Below are 25,503 nucleotides of genomic sequence, written 5' to 3' on the forward strand. Positions count from 1 at the left end.
AGAGATAAAGTAGGCAAATGCAAATAGAATGAAGCAAAAGTAGTAATAGTAATGCCATGGAAAAATTCAGGGTCAAAAGCACTGAATAGATGTGTATTTACAAGTTACAATCCTTGAAGTTACTATAATAACTACAAATCTTTTAAAAATTGAGATATAATTAATATACAGCATTATATTAGTTTTAGATGTATAACATAGTAATTCATTTCTTGTATATTTGTGAAATGATCACCACAATAAGTCTAGTTAATATCCATCACCATACAGTTACAGTTTTTTTTCTTATGATGATAACATTTAAGGTCTACTCTTTTAGCAACTTTTTTTTAATTTTTTTTATTTTTATTTATTCATTTTATTTTTTATTATTATTATTTTTTTAAATAAATTTTTATTAATGGTAATGGGATGACATTAATAAATCAGGGTACATATATTCAAAGAAAACATGTCTAGGTTATTTTGTCATTAAATTATGTTGCATACCCCTCACCCAAAGTCAGATTGTCCTCCGCCACCCTCTATCTAGTTCTCTGTGCCCCTCCCCCTCCCCCTAACTCTTTCCCTCCCTCCCTCCCATGTCCTCCCTCCCCCCACCCCTGGTAACCACCACACTCTTGTCCATGTCTCTTAGTCTCATTTTTATGTTCCACCAATGTATGGAATCATGTAGTTCTTGTTTTTTTCTGATTTACTTATTTCACTCCTTATAATGTTATCAAGATCCCACCATTTTGCTGTAAATGATCTGATGTCATCATTTCTTATGGCTGAGTAGTATTCCATAGTGTATATGTGCCACATCTTCTTTATCCAGTCTTCTATTGAAGGGCTTTTTGGTTGTTTCCATGTCTTGGCCACTGTGAACAGTGCTGCAATGAACATGGGACTACATGTGTCTTCACGTATCAATGTTTCTGAGGTTTTGGGGTATATACCCAGTAGAGGGATTGCTGGGTCATAAGGTAGTTCTATTTGCAGTTTTTTGAGGAACCATCATACTTTCCTCCATAATGGTTGTACTACTTTACAGTCCCACCAACAGTGAATGAGGGTTCCTTTTTCTCCACAGCCTCTCCAACATTTGCTATTACCCATCTTGTTGATAATAGCTAATCTAACAGGAGTGAGGTGGTATCTCATTGTAGTTTTGATTTGCATTTCTCTAATAACTAATGAAGCTGAGCATCTTTTCATATATCTGTTGGCCATTTGTATCTCTTCCTGGGAGAAGTGTCTGTTCATGTCTTCTTCCCATTTTTTTATTGGATTGTTTGTTTGTTGTTGAGTTTTATGAGTTCTTTGTAAATTTTGGATATTAGGCCCTTATCTGAGCTGTTGTTTGAAAATATCATTTCCCATTTAGTTGGCTGTCTGTTTATTTTTATATCAGTTTCTCTTGCTGAGCAAAAACTTTTTATTCTGATGTAGTCCCATTCATTTATCTTTGCCTTCACTTCTCTTGCCATTGGAGTCAAGTTCATAAAATGTTCTTTAAAACCCAGGTCCATGATTTTAGTACCTATGTCTTCTTCTATGTACTTTATTGTTTCAGGTCTTATATTTAGGTCTTTGATCCATTTTGAATTAATTTTAGTACACGGGGACAGGCTGTAGTCGAGTTTCATTCTTTTGCATGTGGCTTTCCAGTTTTCCCAACACCATTTGTTGAAGAGGCTTTCTTTTCTCCATTGTGTGTTGTTGGTCCCTTTATCAAAGATTATTTGACCATATATATGTGGTTTTATTTCTGGGCTTTCTATTCTGTTCCATTGGTCTGAGTGTCTATTTTTCTGCCAATACCATGCTGTTTTGATTATCGTGGCCCTATAATATAGTTTAAAGTCAGGTATTGTAATTCCCCCAGCTTCATTCTTTTTCCTTAGGATTGTTTTGGCTATTCGGGGTTTTTTATAGTTCCATATAAATCTGATGATTTTTTGTTCCATTTCTTTAAAAAATCTCATAGGGATTTTGATGGGAATTGCATTAAATTTGTATATTGCTTTGGGTAATATGGCCATTTTGATTATATTTATTCTTCCTATCCAAGAACAAGGAATATTTTTCCATCTCATTGTATCTTTTTCGATTTCCCTTAACAATGCTTTGTAATTTTCATTATATAGGTCCTTTACATTCTTTGTTATGTTTATTCCTAGGTATTTTATTTTTTTTGTTGCAATCGTGAAGGGGATTATTTTTTTGAGTTCGTTTTCTAATATTTCATTGTTGGCATATAGAAAGGCTATGGACTTTTGTATGTTAATTTTGTATCCTGCGACCTTACTGTATTGGTTTATTGTTTCTAATAATCTTTTTGTGGAGTCCTTCGGGTTTTTCGATGTATAGGATCATATCATCAGCAAAAAGTGATAGCTTTACTTCTTCTTTTCCGATATGGATGCCTTTTATTTCTTTGTCTTGTCTGATTGCTCTGGCCAGAACTTCTAGCACCACGTTAAATAAGAGTGGAGAGAGTGGACAACCCTGTCTTGTTCCTGATTTAAGGTAGAAAGTCCTCAGTTTTATGCCGTTTAATAGGATGTTGGCTGATGGTTTATCATATATGGCCTTTATCATGTTGAGATATTTTCCTTCTATACCCATTTTGTTGAGAGTCTTAAACATAAAATTGTGTTGTATTTTATCAAAAGCCTTTTCTGCATCTATTGATAAGATCATGTGGTTTTTGTTCTTTGTTTTGTTGATATGGTGTATTACGTTAACCGTTTTGCGTATGTTGAACCATCCTTGAGATTCTGGGATGAATCCCACTTGATCCTGATGTATTATTTTTTTAATCTGTTGTTGTATTCGGTTTGCCAGTATTTTGTTTAGTATTTTAGCATCTGTATTCATTAGAGATATTGGTCTGTAGTTTTCTTTCTTTGTGCCATCCTTGCCAGGTTTTGGTATGAGGGTTATGTTGGCCTCATAAAATGTGTTTGGAAGTATTGCTTCTTCTTCAATTTTTTGGAAGACTTTGAGTAGAATAGGAACCAAGTCTTCTTTGAATGTTTGATAGAATTCACTAGTATAACCGTCTGGGCCTGGACTTTTATTTTTGGGGAGGTTTTTAATAGTTTTTTCTATTTCCTCCCTGCTGATTGGTCTGTTTAGGCTTTCTGCTTCTTCATGACTCAGTCTAGGAAGGTTGTATTGTTCTAGGAATTTATCCATTTCTTCTAGATTGTTGTATTTGGTGGCATATAATTTTTCATAGTATTCTACAATAATTCTTTGTATATCTATGATGTCTGTGGTGATCTCTCCTCTTTCATTTTGGATTTTATTTATTTGAGTCCTGTGTCTTTTTTCCTTGGTGATTCTTGCCAAGGGTTTGTCAATTTTGTTGATCTTTTCAAAGAACCAGCTCCTTGTTTTATTGATTTTTTCTATAGTTTTTCTGTTCTCTATTTCATTTATTTCTGCTCTGATTTTTATTATCTCCTTTCTTCGGCTGGTTTTGGGTTGTCTTTGTTCTTCTTTTTCTAGTTCCTTAAGGTGTGAAGTTAAGTGGTTTACTTCGGCTCTCTCTTGTTTGTTCATATAGGCCTGAAGTGATATGAACTTTCCTCTTATTACTGCTTTTGCTGCATCCCAGAGATTCTGATATGTCGTATTTTCATTTTCATTTGTCTGTATATATCTTTTGATCTCTGCGCTTATTTCTTCTTTGACCCATTCATTTTTTAGAAGTATGTTGTTTAGTTTCCACATTTTTGTGGGTTTTTCTCCCTCTTTTTTGCAGTTGAATTCTAGTTTCAAGGCTTTATGATCAGAAAATATGCTTGGTACAATTTCAGTTTTTCTAAATTTGCTGATATTGTCTTTGTGGCCCAACATATGGTCAATTCTTGAGAATGTTCCATGTACACTAGAGAAAAATGTATACTCTGTCGCTTTGGGATGAAGTGTCCTGTAGATGTCTATCATATCCAGGTGTTCTAGTATTTCGTTTAAGGCCACTATATCTTTATTGATTCTCTGTTTGGATGACCGATCTAGAGCCGTCAGCGGTGTATTGAGGTCTCCAAGTATGATTGTATTTTTGTTAGTTTTTGTTTTAAGGTCAATAAGTAGCTGTCTTATATATTTTGGTGCTCCTTGGTTTGGTGCATATATATTAAGGATTGTTATGTCTTCTTGATTCAACTTCCCCTTAATCATTATGAAATGACCATTTTTGTCTCTGAGTACTTTTTCTGTCTTGTAGTCAGCATTATCAGATAGGAGTATTGCTACACCTGCTTTTTTTTGGGTGTTGTTTGCTTGGAGTATTGTTTTCCAGCCTTTCACTTTGAATTTGTTTTTATCCTTGTTGCTTAGATGTGTTTCTTGTAGGCAGCAAATAGTTGGATTTTCTTTTTTAATCCATTCTGCTACTCTGTGTCTTTTTATTGGTAAGTTTAATCCATTTACATTTAGTGTAATTATTGACACTTGTGGGTTCCCTACTGCCATTTTATAAATTGCTTTCTGTTAGTTTTGTATCTAGTTTGATTCTTCTCTTTTGTTTTTCTATCATTTGTTTTTGTTTGTTTGTGTTCCATACTTCTTTCCTCTGTTGCTACCTTTTTTAAGTCAAGTGTTTTTGTGGTGGTTTTTTTAAGGGTGGTTACCATTAAGTAATGAAAAGGGTACCTACCATATTCATTGTAGTACCCTATCTTATAAGTATTTCTGCACTTCATCGTCCTTTGCTACTGTTAATCTCCATCCTCTCCCCCCTTTTTTTCCTTTGTTGTCACAGTTTAAGTTTGGTTTTATTGTGTTCTTGGTGGAGCTGTTACTTGTGGTGTTTTCTTTTGTTCTTTGAATCTGGTTGGAAAACCCCCTTTAGTATTTCCTGGAGTGGGGGCTTTCTGTTGATAAATTCTCTCATCTTTTCTGTATTTGTGAATGTTTTTATATCTCCTTCATACTTGAAGGATAGCTTTGATGGGTATAGTATTCTTGGCTGAAAGTTCCTCTCTTTCAGGGCTTTAAATATTGGGGTCCACTCTCTTCTAGCTTGTAGAGTTTCTGCTGAGAAATCTGATGATAATCTAATAGGCCTTCCTTTATATGTTGTACTCTTCTTTTCCCTGGCTGCCTTGAGAATTTTTTCTTTGTCATTGGTTTGTGTCATCTTTATTATGATGTGCCTTGGAGTGGGTTTGTTGGGGTTAAGAAAACTCGGTTTGCTGTTTGCTTCTTGAATTTGAGGCTTTAGTTCCTTCCACAGGCTTGGGAAGTTCTCGTCTATTATTTGTTTGAGTATATTCTCCATTCCATTTTCTTTCTCTTCTCCCTCTGATATACCTATTATTCTTATGTTATTCTTTCTGATGGAGTCAGACAATTCCTGTAGGGCTTTCTCGTTTTTTATTATTTTTGAGTCTCTTTCTTCTTCTCTCTGTTGTGCCTCAAGTTGTTTGTCTTCTATTTCACTAATCCTATCTTCAATCTGGGCTGTTCTGTTAGCTAAGCTTGTTACCTCGTTTTTCAGCTCGTGAATTGAGTTTTTCATTTCTGTTTGATTTGTTTTTATAGTTTCAATTTCCTTGGTAATATATTCTCTGTGTTCATTGAGTTGTTTTCTGATCTCCCTATATTGCCTTTCTGTGTTTTCTTGTATATCACTGAGTATTTTTAAGATTTCTATTTTAAATTCTCTGTCATTTAGCTCCAAGGCTTCCAATATGTTAAGTCTTTTCTCCATAGATTTTTCCACATCTATTTGTGTTACCTCTCTTTCTTTTGTATCCATAATATTCGATTTCCTCTTTCTTATCGGCATCTGAGGGTGGTCTTGTTGATAGCACTAATTAGAATTAATAAAGAGTAAAAAGTAAAAAAAAAAAAAAAAAGGTAAAACACCTCACAAAAAAAAACAGGAATAATTTATTATTTCCCCCTTTTTTCTTTCTTCTCTTTCCCTCCTCTCCCCTCCTCAAGGAAATATCGTGCCTATAATGGAGGGCCTGATTTGGGGTGAAGAGTTCAAGGGGCAAAAAAAAAGGGAGTAGGGACCTATTAAATGCAAAAAAAAAAAAAAGGAAGAAAATCTTAGACAAGCATAAGATGATTTGCTTGTAAGTGATGGTCAACTAAGAGATATAATGAGAGGGATAAGAGGGAACCAGAAAAAAGGACCAAAAAAGAATAATAATGAAGAGAAAAATAAAAATAATAAGTAAAAATCTGTTGTATTAAGTGGAGCAAAGACTAAATACAATGGAGACCTTGGGTTGAGAGGACCCAAAATGCCACAAAAATAAACAAACAAGAAAAAAATAAAAACAAAAGCAAATAAGAATAATAAAGCCTAAAAGAGCCTTGAGTCCCAAATTAACTAATTTGTTCGTGATTGAGGATTAAATGGGAGGAAAGTAAAATGAGAGAAGAAAAAACGAATAGAAAGGAAAAAATAAGAAAAAGAGAAAAACGAAGGAAGAAGTAAAAAAGGAAAAGAAAAAAAAAACAAAATAAAGCAAAACAAACAAACAAAAAAAAAAACAAAAGAGGAGAGAGTGAGAGTTAAGTGTTTTGGAGTATAACCTTAAAGGAGGGTGCTGATGAAGAAGAGAAATAAAATGTAACACTCATGGGTAGTGTAGTTCAAGAAAAGGGAAGCATAAGATGGGCAGAGAATAGAAGGACCGAGGTGGAGGAAATAAAGGCAATAAGATAGAAGAAACAAGCAACAACAACAAAAAAATTAGTGGAACAAGTTGTAAAGTCTGTGGATTTTTCTTGATTTTGAGAGGTTAACTTCTTCCTTTTTCTTTTCTCTCCCTCTTCCTGGTCGGTGACTCTGTACCCCAGGCTCTGCCCCTGTGTCACACCCAGGCAGGGATTTGCAGTTGATGGGATTCTATGGCAATGTCCTATAATTGGCTTTAGTCTTGCTGGTAGTCAAGGCCTTTTGGAGTTTGCAGGGTCCAACGATGAGAAAGTTTGCTTTCCTGGATTCTCTCTCCTAGTCCCCCCTTTCTGAATTAGCAGCCTGGTGATCCAGCTATAAGGCTGCAACTGCTTCTGTCTGGGGAGCAAGAGGCTCAAAGAGCTGGGAAATCCCCACTCTATCCCCACTCAGTGCAAGGCTTTGGGAAAGGCTCTGGTAGTCAGGGCCTCCAGTGTGATCAGGCGGGGGTGGGAGTCAATTGTTGTCAAGGTGACTGTTCAGCGCCTATCAGTCAGTTGGACCTCTCAACCCAGGCTTTCCACACTTTGTAGCCTGTTTTTGCTGGGAAGAAGAGGCACTAGTCTCTGCTTGCGACTAGTGTAGTATAGATCTTATTATCTGCCAAGTCCTTCTTGTTAGCGTTTATCCCTGAATATGGAGGCTCTATCAATCAGAAGTTGTCCCCGCCCCTTTAGCAAGAGGCACTAAAAAATATCACGCCTCTTGTCTTGGGTCGCTGAACCGAGAGAGATCTTATCAATTAGAACCGAGGGTGCACAGATTTCATGGGTTAAGCTAATTTCAGTGATTGGGTCGCCGCTGTGCTCCCGAAGGTATTTTAGGCTGCCTGCGCGCGCCCCTCCCCCAACGCTTGATTGTTAGCTTGAATGGCTGCGTGAGGTGCCCCGCCCACGGAGAGAATCTCCCAAGTATAAGACCACCCTGGTGCCTCTCCCGCTCGCCCTGCCGCTGGCGGCTGGATCGCACCAGGCGCAGGATAATGGGGCACTCTGGGTGTGCGGGCCAGTAGGGCACTCTGGGCATGTGGAATGCCCAGGGCACGCCCGCGAATGGGGTGCTCCGGGCACCGGTGGCTGGCGACTCTCACTCGCAGTGCGGGGGCCGCTGGGAACGTTAGTGGTGCTCGCTCTGCAACCGTACCGGGCGCGCGCCCGTGGCGGCTGCTCCTGGCTCCCGTGTGTGGGCTGACTCACCACAGGCGCACAACCTCGCGGCTTGAATGAATGTCCCTGCGGTAGCTTCCTCCACACCCTCGTCCCTCAGATTCAAGTGATAACAGTCCTTTTGCTTTCAGTTTGTGTGTACTCCGGAATGCTCTGAGGATAAATTTTTCTGTTTCTAGTTGATAAATTTGTTGTGATTTAGGGGAGAGCTGTCGGACGCGCTGCTCACGGCGCCATTTCCGTGACGTCACTCTTTTAGCAACTTTTAAGTAAGCTATAGAACAGCATTAACTGAGTCACCAGAGATTTTATAGATTTCCTTGTCTGTGATAAAAAAATAAAATGATAGTAGAAATCAGCAAAATGTTGAACAAAAATGGGTACTTGGAAATACGTAATATTCTTCCTAAAAAAAAATAAAAACCTGAAGAGAAAATTTAAAACTGATGTTAAAAATTAACTAGAATTGTGCTGTCCTGTATGGTATTGACTAGCCATATGTGGCTAAATATGTAAATTTAAATTAATTAGAAATTTGAAATTCAGTTCTTTGGGGGCTCTAAGCTTACTTCCTGTGCTAAATAGCTGTACACGGCTAGTGTGGCTGCTGCATTGGACGGTGCAGATATAGAACATTTCCACTCCAGGAGAAAGTTCCTTGGGTAGCTCTGGTCCACCAAGTACTGCAAAGAAGAATCCATTCCAGGCTTATGGGATGTGGCTAACTGGTATGCAGAGGAAAATTGAAGCCTTTAATAACGTGCATTATTTAAAATAAAAAAGACTGAAACTGAGTAAACTAAGCACCCAACTTAAGATATTAGAAAAACAAGAAAATAAATCAAAAGATAAGAGAATTTTTTAAAAATAGAAATACTATTTTAAGTACTCTTTTTAGAAAATAGAAATAAAACAAAACATAGAAATACTGAAATGGATTAATAAAACATAATGATTCTGAACAGACTATAACATTTCTCAAGGAAATAAAAGAAATGTCTTGGGCACCATATTGAGATGGTATTTTAGCTGACTTCCATTTGCCTTTTAAAAAAATATAATTTACTATTATTTATTCCAATAAATTACCAACAGGCTATTAATATATTTTCCCAGGTTATTAATATGTTTTTCTAAAACTAGTGTAAGCTTATATCAATACGTGGTAAAGGTAATTAAAACAAAAAGACCAGCCTGACCCGTGGTGGCACAGTAGATAAGCATCCAACTGGAACACTGAGGTCACTGTTTCGAAAACCTACCCTTGCCTGGTCAAGGCACACACGAGAAGCAACTCTGAGTTGATGCTTCCTGCTTCTCCCCCACTTCCTTTCATTCTCTCTCCTATCTCTAAAAGCAATAAATAAAATCTTAAAAAACAACAACAACAAAATGACCAATTTTTAGATGCAAACATTCTAAATGAGATTTGAGCTAATCTAATCACATGCTAGTAAAAGAGTAGCATCTCCATGGAATACAGAAACAGTTCACAATAGGAAACCCATCAACATAATTTATTGCATCAACAGATTAAAGGAGAAAAGCCATGTGATTCTGTTAGTGGATGCTGAAAAGGCATTTGATAAAACAAGAATTAATAAGAAATATGGAAGAAACTACTTCAGTTATGGGAATAATTGTAGCACCTACCACAGAGGGTTGTTGTGAGGATTCAGTGACATAACATATATGGAAATACTGATAGTAGTGTCATGTACATCAAAGTTATTCAGGACCTGACCTGTGGTGGCGCAGTGGATAAAGCATTGACCTGGAACGCTGAGGTCGCCAGTTCGAAACCCTGGGCTTGCCTAGTCAAGGCACATATGGGAGTTGAAGCTTCCTGCTCCTCCCCTTCCTCTCTCCCCTCTTCTCTAAAATAAATAAATAAAATCTTAAACAAAAAAAATTATTCAGTGTGAGCCCTTTTTGTTATTTAAATGTGATAGAGTTGATTTATAAAAAAATTGATATTTTATTGAGTGGCAAAACAGCTGGATTAAAATTATGAACAAGATAGAATTGTTTGTTCTTACCACTATATTCAGAATCATTTTTGAGATTTCATTTCTCTAAATACAGTAAGTAGAAATTGAAGTAACTGATATAAATACTAAAAGAGGAGATAAAATAGTTTAAATTACAAATGGTTTGATTTACATACTTAGAAAACTCAAGAGATGACTAAAGACTAAAAAGATACTCAGGTAAGCTTAACAAAATGATTCTGTAGCAAGAAAATTAAGAAAATGATTATCTTTAAGTTAGGATTTAAGGAAAGTCAAATCACATATTAAAAATTGTCATCCTTTCTGAAATTAGCATTAGTTTTGTTAATTCCAGTTAGAAACCAGGTATATTCTTTTATGAAATAGGATAAGGTGATTTTAAAGTTCATGTAGAAAGAATATTTTTAAAACTATCCAAGAAAAAATATATTTAATCTTATTTTTGTGAACCGTCCCTGCTCTCTCTGCTGTGAACAGTCCTCTCCCTGCCTGCTGTAAACACACATTTGCATGGAGAGGGTGAGGAAGAAGCAGCCGGGACACTTTGGTGGCGTGCCCTTCAGTGTAGTTAATCCATGGGCTGTTTTATGTTTGTTTGCACTTTTTCATTTGTTCTAAGGGGTGTGTGTACGTACGTGTATTACTTGTTATTTTTCATTGCTCAACTATAAAAAAAGGTACTAGAAAAAAGTTTGACTTCTCACTTATTAAAGTTGTAATCTATTTTAGTTAAACTGGAAATTAAAGCATATCACTGATTGACTTAAGAGATTTTAAAGAAAGTATTTAGATTTCAAAGAATACACTAAACAAGCAGAAATGAGTTTTCTTTTAGCTATTCTGAATGTTTAGTGCTTTCTACAATGGCAAGATTAATTTTTACCTCAAAAATTTAGAATTTTCTCTCTTTTTTTTTCTGTCTCTCTCTGTCAAAGGTATGCAGCCACTCATGTATTCAGTCCAGGAAGCATTAAATGCCAGACCATGGTGGACTCGTGTGGGGACAGACATTTGTTACTATAAGTAAGTATCCTAAGCATAATGGGATATCAGTTTACAGGAGGGGAGGTTAAGTTCATTCTATTTCAATTTGAAGATTAAAAAATAGAGTTATTGTATTCTTTGAATTGTGGTGATACAGTTTGGTATTACTTCTAACAGTGCTTTAAAATTTGAGATCAATCTGGGAGGTATATTTAATGCAAATACAGTTGACCCTTGAAAAACATGGGTTTCAACTGCACAGGCCCACTTATATGTGGATTTATTTTTTTTCCAATCAACACCTGTACCGTTTGTGATCTGTGGTTGGGAGTTTACAGATTTGGAGGGCCAACTGTACTCATCAATCTATGCCATTTAACATAGGGGACTTGAGTGTCTGCTGACTTTGGTATTTGTGGGGTCTTGGAACTAGCCCTCCATGGATGCTGAGGGACAACTGCTATAGTTAAGGTTTTATAGTTAAGGAGTCAAAAGTTATACTGGGAAATTTGTGTGGCGTGTTGGTGCCTCTAACCACCATGTGTTCAAGGGTCAATTGTAAAATGTGTTTTGTAGACAGATAGTTAGGTCCAGGTCTTTGTCTCCACTGCTTAGGTAGCTATGTGTTCTCAACTTTTTAAGCTGTTTTAATGGGAAACTTCATTGAATAAACATGAAAGTAGAAATTCTAGGAAATAATTTGAAGTGGGTTTTTTGTTGTTCCATTGATATTATATACAGTTCTTATCTTTTCCTTCCTGCACACATATATTTACCTCTTTTGTGTGTATGTGTGTATGTGTGTGTGTGTATGTGTGTGTGTGTGTGTGACAGAGACAGAGAGAGGGATAGATAGGGACAGACAGACTGGAAGGGAGGGAGATGAGAAGCATCAATTCTTTGTTCCGGCACCTTAGTTCCTCATTGGTTGCTTTCTCATATGTGCCTTGACTGGGGGGCTGCAACAGACCAAGCCAAGCCAGATGAGCCCACACTCAAGTTGGAGACCTTGGGGTTTTGAACCTCGGTCCTCTGCATCCCAGTCTGATGCCCTATCCACTGCGCCACTACCTGGTCAGGCAATATTTACCTCATTTTAATTTTCAAGATATTTTACCTAGCGATGTATTCCCCAGTTATGTTATGTTGGTTTATTATACCTTTCACCTTTGATTTCATATAGGTGATTGCTTACCGAATTAGAAGTGCTAGAAAATAATTTCCTTCAGTTTCACTCTAAATAATCTAGAATCATTATATATCTGGATTCCCTTTTTACTCTATTTCTGCACGTGATGTTTTCAGGTAATGTCCACTGTTGAAGGCAGTTAACATCTCTGTTTCTTGTCTGTTGTTAGTCTGAATTCTGACACTTTGTTTAAGGAGTCTTTACTTTTTTATAGTGTGCTCAACTAGCAGTAATATAATTTTTTTTTTTCAGTTAGAAGACTTATAAAATTAAACTGTTTTTTGTGGTTTATGACATGGCTTTGTAAAACTCTAGGTCTTAAGTGCAATTTCTACCTGGGAAAGAAAATGTTTTTTGGAATTCACCTCAGTAGGGTTTTGCTCTTACTTTTATTAGCAAGATAAATAGAAAATATATGAGGAACAGAAATGTAAGGTTATATGTAATTTATTTGTACCTGACTAAATTTCGTATTTCTTCTAATGGTAGGCTAATATAAAAATACTTGCCTATTATTTATCTCTTTCTCAAAGTTGGAGTGAAGCAGTGTTGATGATATGGGCCTGAGCAGTATTTGGTTAGATTTTGGCCAGTGGGTGAAACAGTGTCTTTCAAAAAGTGTTATTTCTTTCACGCTTCTCTTCTTTTGCACGTAGAAATCCTCAGTCAGTGAATGCTTTTCTCTTTTACGTTGTAAAGTGAATGGTGGTAGCATGACAGGTGGTTGCTCTCTGTAAGGGGTGATGGCAAAGTTTTTTGTTTCTTTGGTGTTTGTTTTTCCTTTTGGCTACTTTTAGATCTGGAATTGGAATTTAGGTAAATTCAACAGACATTTACTAGTCACTTTCTATGTAACAAGCACCTTTTTCTTTTTTTTTTAAATTGAATTTATTCGGGTGACACTGGTTAACAGAATTAATTATACAGGTGTCAGGTGCCCAATTCTAGAACACACCTCTGTACACCATATTGTGTGTTCACCCCGCCAAGTCAAGTCTTTGTTCATCACCATTTATGCCCCATACTCTACCCACCCCCCACTAACAGCAATCACCGCACTTGTCTGTCTCTGTCTCCGTCTCCGTCTCCATGAGGTTTTTTTTTGTCCTCTTTTGCTCTGTTCCTCCATTTCCCTTGCCCAGTCCCGCCCCCATAGCATCAGCCTGCTCTCTATGTAAGAGTCTGTCTCTATGGCAAGCACTTTTCTAGTTGCTTTCTCAAAGCCCAAAATCTAGACAGTGAGGATTAAATCTATTTTTGCATTATGTTTTAGGTTTTCACATCAGCCAAGTCTTCTGATGCTTATTTGTCTCTTCTGTAAAATAGAATGAAAGTGCCTTTCCCCCATTTGAAAGAATATAACCAACAAACTGACACATAGATACAATGTCTTGTAGCTAAATAGTTTCCAATTAGATGTTAAACTTTTGGAGGAAAAGAGTTGGTAGGGTGTGGTTTTGGAATTTACTTCACATTTTCCTCCCTGTAGCACCCTGTCATTGAATCTCTATTCAAGATGTAATGGCTATGTTAATGAAGACTATAGCAATTTGAAAATTCCTTGAATGTCTGTGTATATGTATAAGTGATCTATAGGCCATCGCTTTTTGTCTGTTTGTAGCTTAAATAATACAAGGTAATTTGGGATTTTAGAAATTAAGTTGATAAACAAAGCATTTTTAGCTCATTATATGTCAGTGATATTTAAAGCCTGGAAGGTAATTTATAGTTTAAAATTTTTTTCTAGTGGAAATCTTCAAATATTTACAAAAGCAAATAATAGGATAATGAGACCCCCCTCTATTCATTACCCAGTTTCAACAATTATCAACACACAGTTTTTAGTTACACTTTCACTCCTACAGTGGACTTTTAAAAGCATTTCCAGATACCATAGTTTATCCATAATTTCTTCAAAGGTCTTTGTCTTTTAAGGATATGACAATCTAATAACTACAATGCCATTATTGCACTTAAGAAAATTCCTTAATCTGATAAAATATCCAGTCAATGTTCATATTTATTTTCCTAGTAGTCTCATGAATATTAATTTATAGTTGGTTTGTTTCAATTGGACCAACCAAGGTGGTCAGTTGCACTTGGTTTGTGTTGATATGTCCCTTAAGTCACTTTTTTTTTTTTTTTTGTATTTTTCTGAAGTTAGAAGCGGGGAGGCAGTCAGACTCCCGCATGCACCTGACCGGGATCCACCCAGCATGCCCACCAGGGGGTGATGCTCTGCCCATCTGAGGCCTTGGCTCAGTTGCAACCAGAGCCATTCTAGCACCTGAGGCAGAGGATATGGAACCATCCTCAGTGCCCGGGGCCAACTTTGCTCCAAAGGAGCCTTGGCTGCGGGAGGGGAAGAGAGAGATAGAGAGGAAGGAGAGGGGAAGGGGTGGAGAAGCAGATGGGCGCTTCTCCTGTGTGCTCTGACAGGGAATCGAACCCAGGACTTCCACACACTGGGCCAATGTTCTACCACTGAGCCAACCAGCCAGGGTTCCCTTAAGTCACTTTTAATTTGTAGGTTTCCTTTTGGTTTCTTTTTATTTCCCTTATTAAAACTAGATCATTTGCCATGCAGGATTTCCCACATTTTGTATTTTGCTGATTATATTCCTGTGCTGTTAATGAATTCTTCAAATCTCACTGACTTATTATAAACTAATAGTTAGATCTATAAGCTTGATCAACTTCAGGTTGTAATTTTGTCAAGAATACATCATCATGGGTGCAGTGAGTCAGGAGCCATACTGTCTTTGGTTATTTCTTTTTTGTAATCTTAAGATTGATTAGTGAATTCATGTACAGGGTGGGGCAAAAGTAGATTTACAGTTGTAAGCACATAAAACATAGAGTTTATTCTTGTATTATTACTTATTAATTCTGTATTGCTTTTCACACAAATACGAACCTACTTATCTGATCCATCCACTTCATCCATCAGTCTTTCATCTAATGGTTGTAGCAGCTATTGGTGATCATTGCTTACTGGTAATGGGTAGGGCTGTCAAAGAATGGGGTTTAAAAATCTTTTTTCTGATGTATAGGGTACATTTAAATGAACAAATCCAAAAGTGAAAAGTAATGATGTTGGCTCATATAAATTAACTGCTTCATCAGTATCAACTCTATTTTTATAGAGTACTTTTTACAAACAATGGTGTGTTTTTTTCGCCTGAAGTTCTGTTTAATAAAATAGTAAGGAAAATCAGAATTTTGGGTTGGGAGGAATAAATGTTGTTTGTTTTTCTATTGCAGAAATCACTTCTCAAGAAGTTCAGTTGCGGCAGGTGGGCAAAAGGGAAAATCCTACTATACAATTACATTCACTGTCAATTTTCCACATAAAGATGATGTTTGCTACTTTGCTTATCACTATCCATATACATATTCCACTTTACAGGTGAGAACTCATTAAGTATATTGTGATTATTACTGTGCTATATGTACCTGTCTGTGTGAGAGAGTAGAAGAAAAAGTTGTTGAATTAATTTTCTTAATAAAATAAGAAATAGATCCAGTGTTGAAGATTTTACATCATAATACAACATTTGTTGAATATATTAAAGGGTGTAAATGGGAATGTAGTTTTTATTTTTATTTACTAGAAAGAAATACTAAAGAAATTTGACATGATTTTTGCTTTCTGTCTTTAGGTGGAAAACTACAGTTCTCTAAGATTCCATGATTTTCAAATTTTAACTAGATGAGATTTCTACTTGTTTAATGGGAAGCATTGAATCTGGTAGAAAAATATGGATACAATTAAGTTTTCTATAGGGAATTTATTTCTTCTAATGATTTTATATGGAGTCCTAGATCCAAATTGCTTAGAAATTGTGTTATAAGAATTATTTTTAAATCCTTTTGAGATTTTTGATTACTTGCATTGTAAAACAAAACAAGTGAATTCAAGTAATTACTGTGATAGATTTATTCTCAGAACAGAATGTCTTTCCTAATGGTCAAGGATCGTAAAGATATGATCATTTTTCCCTGAAAGAAATTGGAGCACTAGGATTAGAAACAAGCTTCCAAATTACTGGATAGGGGGAAATGAGAGAAAAGCATAGTCTATAAAGCAGAAGAGATGCCAAGGCTGTGACCACTATATGAGGCTCACTTTATTTTAATAAAGGTTACAATCTATAATAAAGGTATAGTCAGGTACCTCTCTGTGCTGAATAACACAGCATCAGAATATATAGTGTTATTTATAGGGTTTTATGTTATTGTTCTTTACTGATATTGACTTTTTCAGTATATTTTGAATTCCCCTACTTTCTTCCAATCCCATGACCTTTTCCAGCATTTGCATTGTTCTTAACCTGGACTTCTGCTAACCTTATTGTAACTGGTGTCTTAAAATTTCCTTGTCTCCCTTTTCTCTTCACCTCTTTCTCACACTATAGCAAGAGGACTCTTTGATGGCAAATCTAATCATATAATTCCCCTGCTTAAAACTCCTTAGTGATTTCTGTAGTCATTGTACATAGTCTAAAATTCTTATTGAATCACTCTCCTACTATCTTCCACAATTTTTGCCATAGCCACATACTGCGTGAGCCATTATTTACTTAATATTTATTATTAAGTAGACTTTACAATAATTTGCTCTTTAAAGTTTATCCTTATCCTAAGTTAATATCCAGGAGATTATAGGTTTAACATGTAGACTTTTTCTGATTCGCAATAAAATACATGTCTATTACATTTTTTTAAAACGCTATCCACCTATCGCGTAGTTATCTCAATTACCAGTGGTACGTATACTACTACACTTTAGGAAAAGCTGGTCAGTCAGGCCCTTCATTCTGTGTTCGTTTCTCTATACCTCACCGGTTCTCTCTAGTCTGGCTATAATGGATCCTTTTCAGCTCTTTGAAATGCCCCCTTAGCTCTTGTGCTTCCTGTCTGCTTTCCAGTGCCTGGAGCTGTTCTCTGTCCTCTTCACTCATCCTGTGGATCTCAGTTTAGATGTAATTTTTTTCTAGAAACTCTTTCCTCACTGCGCAGACTCAGCTAGCTCCCCTCCCCTTGTTCCATGCTGTTGTAGGGCTCTGTATTTTTCCCAGGGTAAGGCCCATTTATTCATTGTTGTATCCTCAGTGCCTGGCACAGTTTCTGGCACAGAAATAGTGACCACACATTAAGTAGTGATTATGTGAATGAGCATAGGCAAAAGTTTGTAAACCAGTGAAGTATCTTAAAATAGGGATTGAACACTTTATATTTGGTATGACCATATATTAATGATATGGTATAATATTCATAATTGTGAATATGTGCGTATATGTATAAGTTATTAAGTGATAAAAACAGGTTACAAAAAGTCACATGTGCCCTGGCCAGTTGGCTCAGTGGTAGAATGTTGGCCTAGCATGTAGAAGTCCTGAGTTCGATTCCCGGCCAGGGCACACAGGAGAAGCGCCCATCTGCTTCTCCATCCTTCCCCCTCTCCTTCCTCTCTGTCTCTCTCTTCCCCTCCCACAGCCAAGGCTCCATTGGAGCAAAGTTGGCCTGGGTGCTGAGGATGGCTCTGTGGCCTCTGCCTCAGGCGCTAGAATGGCTCTGGTTGCAACAGAGCAATGCCCCAGATGGGAGGAGCATCACCCCCTGGTGGGCATGCCGGGTGGATCCCAGTCGTGCGCATGCGGGAGTCTGACTGCCTCCCCATTTCTAACTTTCAAAAAATACAAAAAAGAAAAAGAAAAGTCATGTGTAATTACAGTTTCTTTTATGTACATTGCCATTTGTTAGTAGTGATCTAGTGATGCAATTATGGGTGTTGCAGGTATTCTCTTTGTACTCTGTATCTTCTAGGCATTTCACAATGAACCTATTTTAATCTTGAAATGAGGATAAGTGGTAAAAATTTGTCAACATAATTTTTATTCTGTATATTTTACATTGCTGTTGTAGATGTACTGTCATTTGCAATTTTAAAATTCAGAAGGCTTTGAGAACCAAAAGCTTTTTTATAACCCATAACCCATTTGGCAGCAAAGCCTGGCCTAAACTGATGCGAGCTTATTTAGACTGTTGATTCCACTTAGAGTGGCTCTTTCTGTGTTTGCTGCAGAAAGAATAGTGTGCTAACACAGGCTGCTGCCACTGCACGTGTTGGTGGTATTGCACATTTAATGGTGTACACACTTTCTCGAGTTCCCCAAATTCTGAGGTTTGAACTATGCCTGCGCCCGAGGGCCCTAGGGAAGGGATTAGCAATTGAATTGACTTTTTTTATTATTGAATTTATTGAGGTGACTTTGGTTAATAAATTATATATAGATTTCAGGTGTACAATTCCATCATCTGTATATTGTATCGTGTGTTCAATACCCTAAGTCAGTTTTATTTTATTACCATTTATCCCCCTTTTTCCCTTTCCTACCTCCCCCACTCCCTTGCCCTCTGGCAGTCACCCTGCTGTTGTCTGTGTCTGTGAGGTTTCTTTAGTTTGTTTGTTTCATCCCTTTACCTTTTTCACCCAGTCCCCCAACCCCCTCTTCCCTCTGACAGTCTGTTCTCTGTATCTGTCAATCTGTTTCTATTTTGTTATTTTGTACATCAGATTGAGTTTTTGTTATATGGAGATCTAGATGCACTTATTTCTACTTATCATAGGAAGTTTTAAAATAATTGTGTACTTTTAAATTTTTATTAAGATGCATCTTCAAAAATTGGAATCAGGACACAATCCTCAGCAAATCTATTTTCGAAAAGCCGTGTTATGTGAAACTCTGTCTGGAAACAGCTGTCCCTTGGTGACGATAACAGCAATGCCGGAGTCTAATTATTATGAACATATCTGTCAGTTCAGTAAGTCTGTCTTCTTCACTCAAAATAGCAGTCATTCTTACTTATTTTGCTTTGCTTTACATATATTTTGTAGGGGCAGTAACACTGGGAAGAGGCTGTTACTGCCTAGCCTTGGGCCTTCTGGGCCTCAGTTTCCTCATCTTGAAAATGAAGGAACAGCATGAGATGACCTCTAAGGCCTCTTTTGGTACTAATATTCTGTAGTTCTTACCCTTGGAAGTCATACCCAAGGCAGAATATAATAAATTATTTTGTGTGCGTCTATTTAATACCATCAACTAAAAAAATGTATAGCGAATCTTGTTTGTAAATATAACCTCTAGAAGCCTGTCAAGTGTTCTGATGTCAGCACTAAATAGCTATTTGTTTTTCTCTGCCATTTAATTTTTAAAAGTTGCCTCAAGTGTTCAGCTGTGGTAGGGAAAAAAAAATAATACAGTTCCAATTTTGGTAAGAAGGTAAAGTATTTTGGGGAAAGATTTTGCTTGCTATGCATGAAAATATGAGCAGATGACCAAAATTTCTAAAAGTATAGTGAAAATGTTTTTCTTTGTAAATCTCTGAGCAGATTAATCTCTTTTTTTTTTCTGTACTTGTCATAGTGACTGTAAAACAGGGATAAACAGGGATAGGATAATTATTTGTATGATTAATGAAAATAAAACACACCTTGTGGCAAAAAACAAATAGGGGTAAGATTATTTTTTTCTTCTTTTCCCAATGAGTATGACTAATAATTAAATTTAAAACTCCCCCAACCGGTTCTTCTTTATAAAGCCAAGATTGTATTAAAGAACAAATTTATATGTTAGGTTAATCACTGGGAAACGAGTGACTCAAATGGTATTTATTGTGTTGGTGTTCACATTGTGAACACCCTCAGGACATGGCTTATATGGGTTTGTTTCCTCCGTGGGGCCCTAGTTCAGTGCTTGTTTATAGTAGATGCATGGTGAGTTCTATGAATTTATATCAGAATTCACAATTGAATGGAAATACTTCTAAAGCCCCAAAGTCAAACATCATACAAACATTTAGTAGTTGTTTGTTTGTTTGTTTATTTATTTAAAAAAAATTTTTTGTATTTTTCTGAAATATCCCCTGGAAACAGGGATAGACAGTCAGATAGACTCCCACATGTGCCCGACCGGGATCCACCTGGCACGCCCACCAGGGGGCGACGCTCTGCCCACCATGGGGCGATGCTCTGCCCCTCCGGGGCATCGCTATGTCGCGACCAGAGCCACTCTAGTGCCTGGGGCAGAGGCCAAGGAGCCATCCCCAGCACCCGGGCCATCTTTGCTCCAATGGAGCCTCGCTGCGGGAGGAGAAGAGAGAGACAGAGAGGAAGGAGAGGGGAGAGGTGGAGAAGCAGATGGGCGCTTCTCCTGTGTGCCCTGGCCGGGAATCGATCCTGGGACTTCTGCACGCCAGGCCGACGCTCTACCACTGAGCCAGCCGGCCAGGGCCTAGTAGTTGTTTATTTTAATTTGAGATTTTATGTGCACTTTAGGAAATCGTCCTTATGTTTTCTTATCTGCTCGGGTGCATCCTGGAGAAACTAATGCAAGCTGGGTAATGAAAGGAACACTGGAGTACCTCATGAGTAATAACCCTACTGCTCAAAGCTTACGAGAATGCTATATTTTTAAAATTGTCCCTATGCTAAATCCAGATGGTGTCATCAATGGAAAGTAAGTTAAGCCACAGTTATAGAAATACTATAGATTGTTGTGATGGTCCTGTATAAAATTGTTGAAATGGTATTATCCAGGGTAAATTTAGAAAGCAAATCTAGTTATTTTTCTAGAACAAAGAAATTTTTGGTGGGGAATTCATTTAAGATATAGTTTTAAATGATATATATTTTGTATATTAATGGTATGGCATTTTGAGAAATTTATTCATGGGAATATGATTTTGTAAAAATGTTGCTTGAATTATTTTAGAAAAATCACAATGTCAGGATACGAGAAAGATTTTTTAAAAACACATCCTTTAACATTCCTTTCTTTTTAAATTTTTGTCAATGGCATAATCTTAGGTTGTGGTAAAATTTAGAATGTTCTGGGATTTCTGTCCACTAATATAAAATATTGACTCCATCTGCTACCTTCTTCCTGATATGAGGAAGTATAGTTTCTGGCAGAAGGATTTCTCTAGACTGGATACTAGAAGACAATACTTTTTAAGTGAAGGTAGTTTATTGTTCGTACAGTTCATTTATTGCGGCAGCTAGACTAGATCTCTTTAGTGCTTCTGAAAGATGGGATTTGACATGAGCATCTCCAAAGTTATGGGTACCCTATTTTATTCAATAAACATAGCATGAATCTTATATTTTAGGGAATTTTTTTTCTTTTTTTTTTTCTGTATTTTTCTGAAGCTGGAAATGGGGATAGACAGTCAGACAGACTCCTGCATCCGCCTGACCGGGATCCACCCAGCGCGCCCACCAGGGGGCGACACTCTGCCCACCAGGGGGCAATGCTCTGCCCCTCCGGGGCGTCGCTCTGTTGTGACCAGAGCCACTCTAGTGCCTGGGGCAATGGCCGAGGAGCCATCCCCAGGGCCCGGGCCATCTTTGCTCCAGTGGAGCCTTGGCTGCGGGAGGGGAAGAGAGAGACAGAGAGGAAGGAGAGGGGGAGGGGTGGAGAAGCAGATGGGCGCTTCTCCTGTGTGCCCTGGCTGGGAATCGAACCTGGGACTTCTGCACACCAGGCTGACGCTCTACCACTGAGCCAACCGGCCAGGGCTTAGGAAATTTTTTTAATTAGAAAAAGGGATAGTTTATTTTTAATATGTTACGGTAATGAAACTAAAATGAAATTTGATGTCTTGTTTTAATTCAGAAACATATTAACCACTTATATGCTTTTAATTTGTTACAACCTCCTGATTATTTGCTAAAATATTTGCTAAATAACTTTAATATTTAATGCCTACAATTAAGTGAAAATGTATTTAAAATTTTAGAAAATGTGTCATTTTCATATATTTTAAATAGTAACTAATACAATCAAAATACAAAATGTTAGTATAGAAAATGATTATTATGTAGTCAGAATGGAAAATAAGACCATTAATTTTTATAGAGTATGGAACAAAATCCCAGAATTGAGAATTAATTTTTTTCTATAGCTTAAATGTTTTTACTTATGAATCTTAAAGTCTACCAGATTTAAATGCATGTAACATAGGATCCTAGACAAAGCAAAATGTTTAATAAATGATTAATCACTAAAATATGCATTCTGTTGAGCCTGCCATCTCTACCTACTGGAAATATTTAGTGGGATAGAATCATAAAATTAAATCAAATATATATGAGAGTTTATTGGTTTCAGTATTTCTCTATCATTGTATTTACCTATGTGTAGTCACCGCTGTTCTCTAAGTGGGGAGGATTTGAACAGACAGTGGCAGAGTCCGAATCCAGATCTGCATCCTACCATTTACCATGCCAAGGGGCTGCTACAGTACCTGGCGGCAGTGAAGCGCCTGCCCCTGGTAAGTGCAGTATGGGCTGTACTCTGAACAGCCGAAGACATGCTTTCATTCATTAACCGCTTAGTAGTTTGTACATTATTTTCTGGTTTTAAAAGCTAAGTGTTAATTTCAAAAAGCAATTTCTTTAAAATGTCTTTCTGTTATCAGTTATTTGTATATTAATTATGGTGTCAAATTCATAAGATATCTTTATATTCTTATTTTATCAGATTTAATTTTTATAATTTTCACGAGTCCTTTACTTTTTGTTGTTGTTGTTGTTTATGAATATTGGTAACTCCTGGTTGTAAGATTTACGTGTTTAACATCACGGTTTGAACAGCACTACGGTAGCAGTGTTTCCCAAATTCACAAACTAGTAGAAGTTTGCATCTGAGCTCTTCAGTCCACCCTGAAGCTGGAGAGTGTCGAGTGCGCACCCTCAGGGCAGTGATGACCACAGTTCTAGATTTGACCTGTAATTGAATATATTATTTTTTAAATGGTGAAGAGTAGGTATAAAAGAAAGAGTAGAATTTGTGGCTTGATGCAGGACTTGCAGATGAATTTCTAGCCATTCTAGTAATCACAGATTTCTTTCTAAAACTAGATAGTACTACTTGTATTGCTTCTCCTCATTAAATGGTGGCTCAGTTATAATAGAAGGATCAAGAAACATAGACCTGTTTGTTGGCTTCATATTTACTAGATTTACTTGGCAATATATGCATTGAAGGTCTTTATTTCTTAAAATATGTTATCTTTCCAAGGTTTATTGTGATTACCATGGCCACTCCCGGAAGAAGAACGTGTTTATGTATGGCTGCAGCATCAAGGAGACAGTGTGGCACACTAGTGACAGCGCGGCTTCCTGTGATGTTGTGGAAGACATGGGATACAGGGTACTGATCACAGACAAGCCAGGGGCTTTGAGTGTCAAGCATGCATACAGTTACAGAAAATGATTTAACATAGAAACTACTCAGATTCAGTTCATGTTGCCGTTTTGCTATTATTATTTCAGAGTTTTCATTTTAAATGTTTCTTCTAAAATTTTTTCCTTTTCACATTTAGATTTTTAATCTGTTTGGAATTTATTTTATATGAGATGTGGGGATCTAATTTTAGTTTGCCATGTATAAGCATTGATTAAACAATACATCTTTCCTCTTCTGATTTTATAGAGCCATCTGTTGCATACCATTTTTCTATACGTATGGGTGTGTTTCAAGGTATGCCCAGGACTGCAGGACTGAAATGAGGTCTTACTGCTCTAAGTCCTGTGTATTTTCCATTCTGTCCCAGAGCCTCTGCTACAACATTTATACCTAAACAAGCACCCCAGGTTATTTCTTAAAAAACATGTCAGGAATCTACCACTGACCCTAGCAGGACACAAATTATATTTCCTCTTTGGTCCTCTCTCTTCTTCCCCTTTTCCAAATAGATGATTAGAGTTATATAAAAAATGGAAACACTTCAGTAATGCCAAGTAGTAAGTGAAAGTCATCTCTCAGTTAATGACTAATTGAATCAGTTTTACCATTCTGAGCCCATTCATTCATAAATGTACAGAGTCTATGAAGTTTTTGTTTTTTTCAATGCTCTACAGTAACTTGTTTTTTCACATAATGTTTCTTGGCCAGCTTCCCCAGTCCGCATGTGAAAATCTGTTTAAGTCTTTTTGACAGTTACACAAGATTGCCATTGTGCATTTTGTTCTTATTGTATTGATGTACCAAAATTTATTTACTCAGTTATCCCCTCTGATGGTCATTTGGTTAATATTGCAAAATTGTCTTTCATAAAGATTATACAATTGATGTTCCCCATTTTTTTTTTTGACAGAGACAGAGATAAAATCAGAGAGAGGGATAGATAGGGATAGACAGGAACGGAGAGAGATGAGAAGCATCTATTCCTCGTTGTGGCACTTTAGTTGTTCATTGATTGCTTTCTCATATGTGCCTTGATCGTGGGGCTACGGCAGACTGAGTAACCTCTTGCTCAAGCCAGCAACCTTGGGCCCAAACTGGTGAGCTTTGCTCAAACCAGATGAACCTGCACTGAAGCTAGCAACCTCGGAGTCTCGAACCTGGGTCCTCCGAGTTCCAGTCCGACGCTCTATCCACTGCACCACCACCTGGTCAGGCGATGTTCCCCAATTTTTAATGAATGATAGTGCTGTTTCTCCACACCCTTATCATGTAATACTATTATTTTTGCTAGGTTAATGAATATCTGATGGTTGTAATTTGTGTTTCTATAATTTGAGGTCAAGTGCACTGCTCACAAAAATTAGGGGTATTTTACCATTTTATATTTATTTTAAAATATCCCCTAATTTTTGTGAGCAGTATATTTTTTCATATGTTTGACCAATTATGAACTCTCTCTTTTAAAATAGCCTTTTCTCATATTTTCTCCTTTTGTGCTGGTCATCTAGTTATTATTGCTTTTAAAATTTTATGTTTATTAACAAGTATATTAAAATAGTTTTGTTCATGTGTAGTATTTAAAACTTTTATCATATTTTTTTGAACTTTTAGAAAATGGCTTCTGGGTTTTGAGGCTTAGAAAGACATTTCTTATTCTAAGATTTAATTTTTTTTTTTTTTTTTGTATTTTTCTCAAGTTGGAAACGGGGAGGCAGTCAGACTCCCGCATGCGCCCAGCCGGGATCCACCCGGCATGCCCACCAGGAGGCGATGCTCTGCCCATCGGGGGTGTCGCTCTGTTGCAACCAGAGCCATTCTAGCGCCTGAGGCAGAGGCCACAGAGCCATCCTCAGTGGCCGGGCCAACTTTGCTCTGATGGAGCCTTGGCTGCGGGAGGGGAAGAGAGAGACAGAGGGGAAGGAGAGGGGGAGGGGTGGAGAAGCAGATGGGCGCTTCTCCTGTGTGCCCTGGCCAGGAATCGAACCCGGGACTATAGTTCTATGTTTACTGTTTTTAGTTTCATTTAAAACTTTTACATTTAAATTCTCAATCTAATTGGAGTTTAATTTGATGAAGAGTGATTGTAGTTGTTTCACTCAATGGCTGTCCAGTTGTGTTGGCATTAGTGAATGGCCAGTCTTCTCTCTAGTAATAATAATATTAAAATCTACACATACCTTTGGTTCAGATTTTGAATTTTTTC

At 37.1% G+C, this 25,503-nt stretch overlaps 1 protein-coding gene across 4 annotated transcripts in view; it reads left to right on the forward strand.

Moving 5' to 3' along the window:
• AGTPBP1 (ATP/GTP binding carboxypeptidase 1) overlaps positions 1 to 25,503 on the forward strand; it is a 163,152-nt gene that overhangs the window by 111,048 nt on the left and 26,601 nt on the right. For all 4 annotated transcript variants that reach the window (XM_066256967.1, XM_066256969.1, XM_066256968.1 and 1 more), the window contains 6 exons: positions 10,808 to 10,895; positions 15,310 to 15,454; positions 18,720 to 18,873; positions 20,387 to 20,567; positions 22,254 to 22,383; positions 23,133 to 23,264. In XM_066256967.1, the coding sequence (XP_066113064.1) occupies positions 10,808 to 10,895; positions 15,310 to 15,454; positions 18,720 to 18,873; positions 20,387 to 20,567; positions 22,254 to 22,383; positions 23,133 to 23,264 (830 nt within the window). The remainder of the gene's footprint in view (positions 1 to 10,807; positions 10,896 to 15,309; positions 15,455 to 18,719; positions 18,874 to 20,386; positions 20,568 to 22,253; positions 22,384 to 23,132; positions 23,265 to 25,503) is intronic.

This window comes from Saccopteryx bilineata, chromosome 2, assembly GCF_036850765.1.
Source record: "Saccopteryx bilineata isolate mSacBil1 chromosome 2, mSacBil1_pri_phased_curated, whole genome shotgun sequence".
In the NCBI taxonomy this organism is placed as follows: Eukaryota; Metazoa; Chordata; class Mammalia; order Chiroptera; family Emballonuridae; genus Saccopteryx; species Saccopteryx bilineata.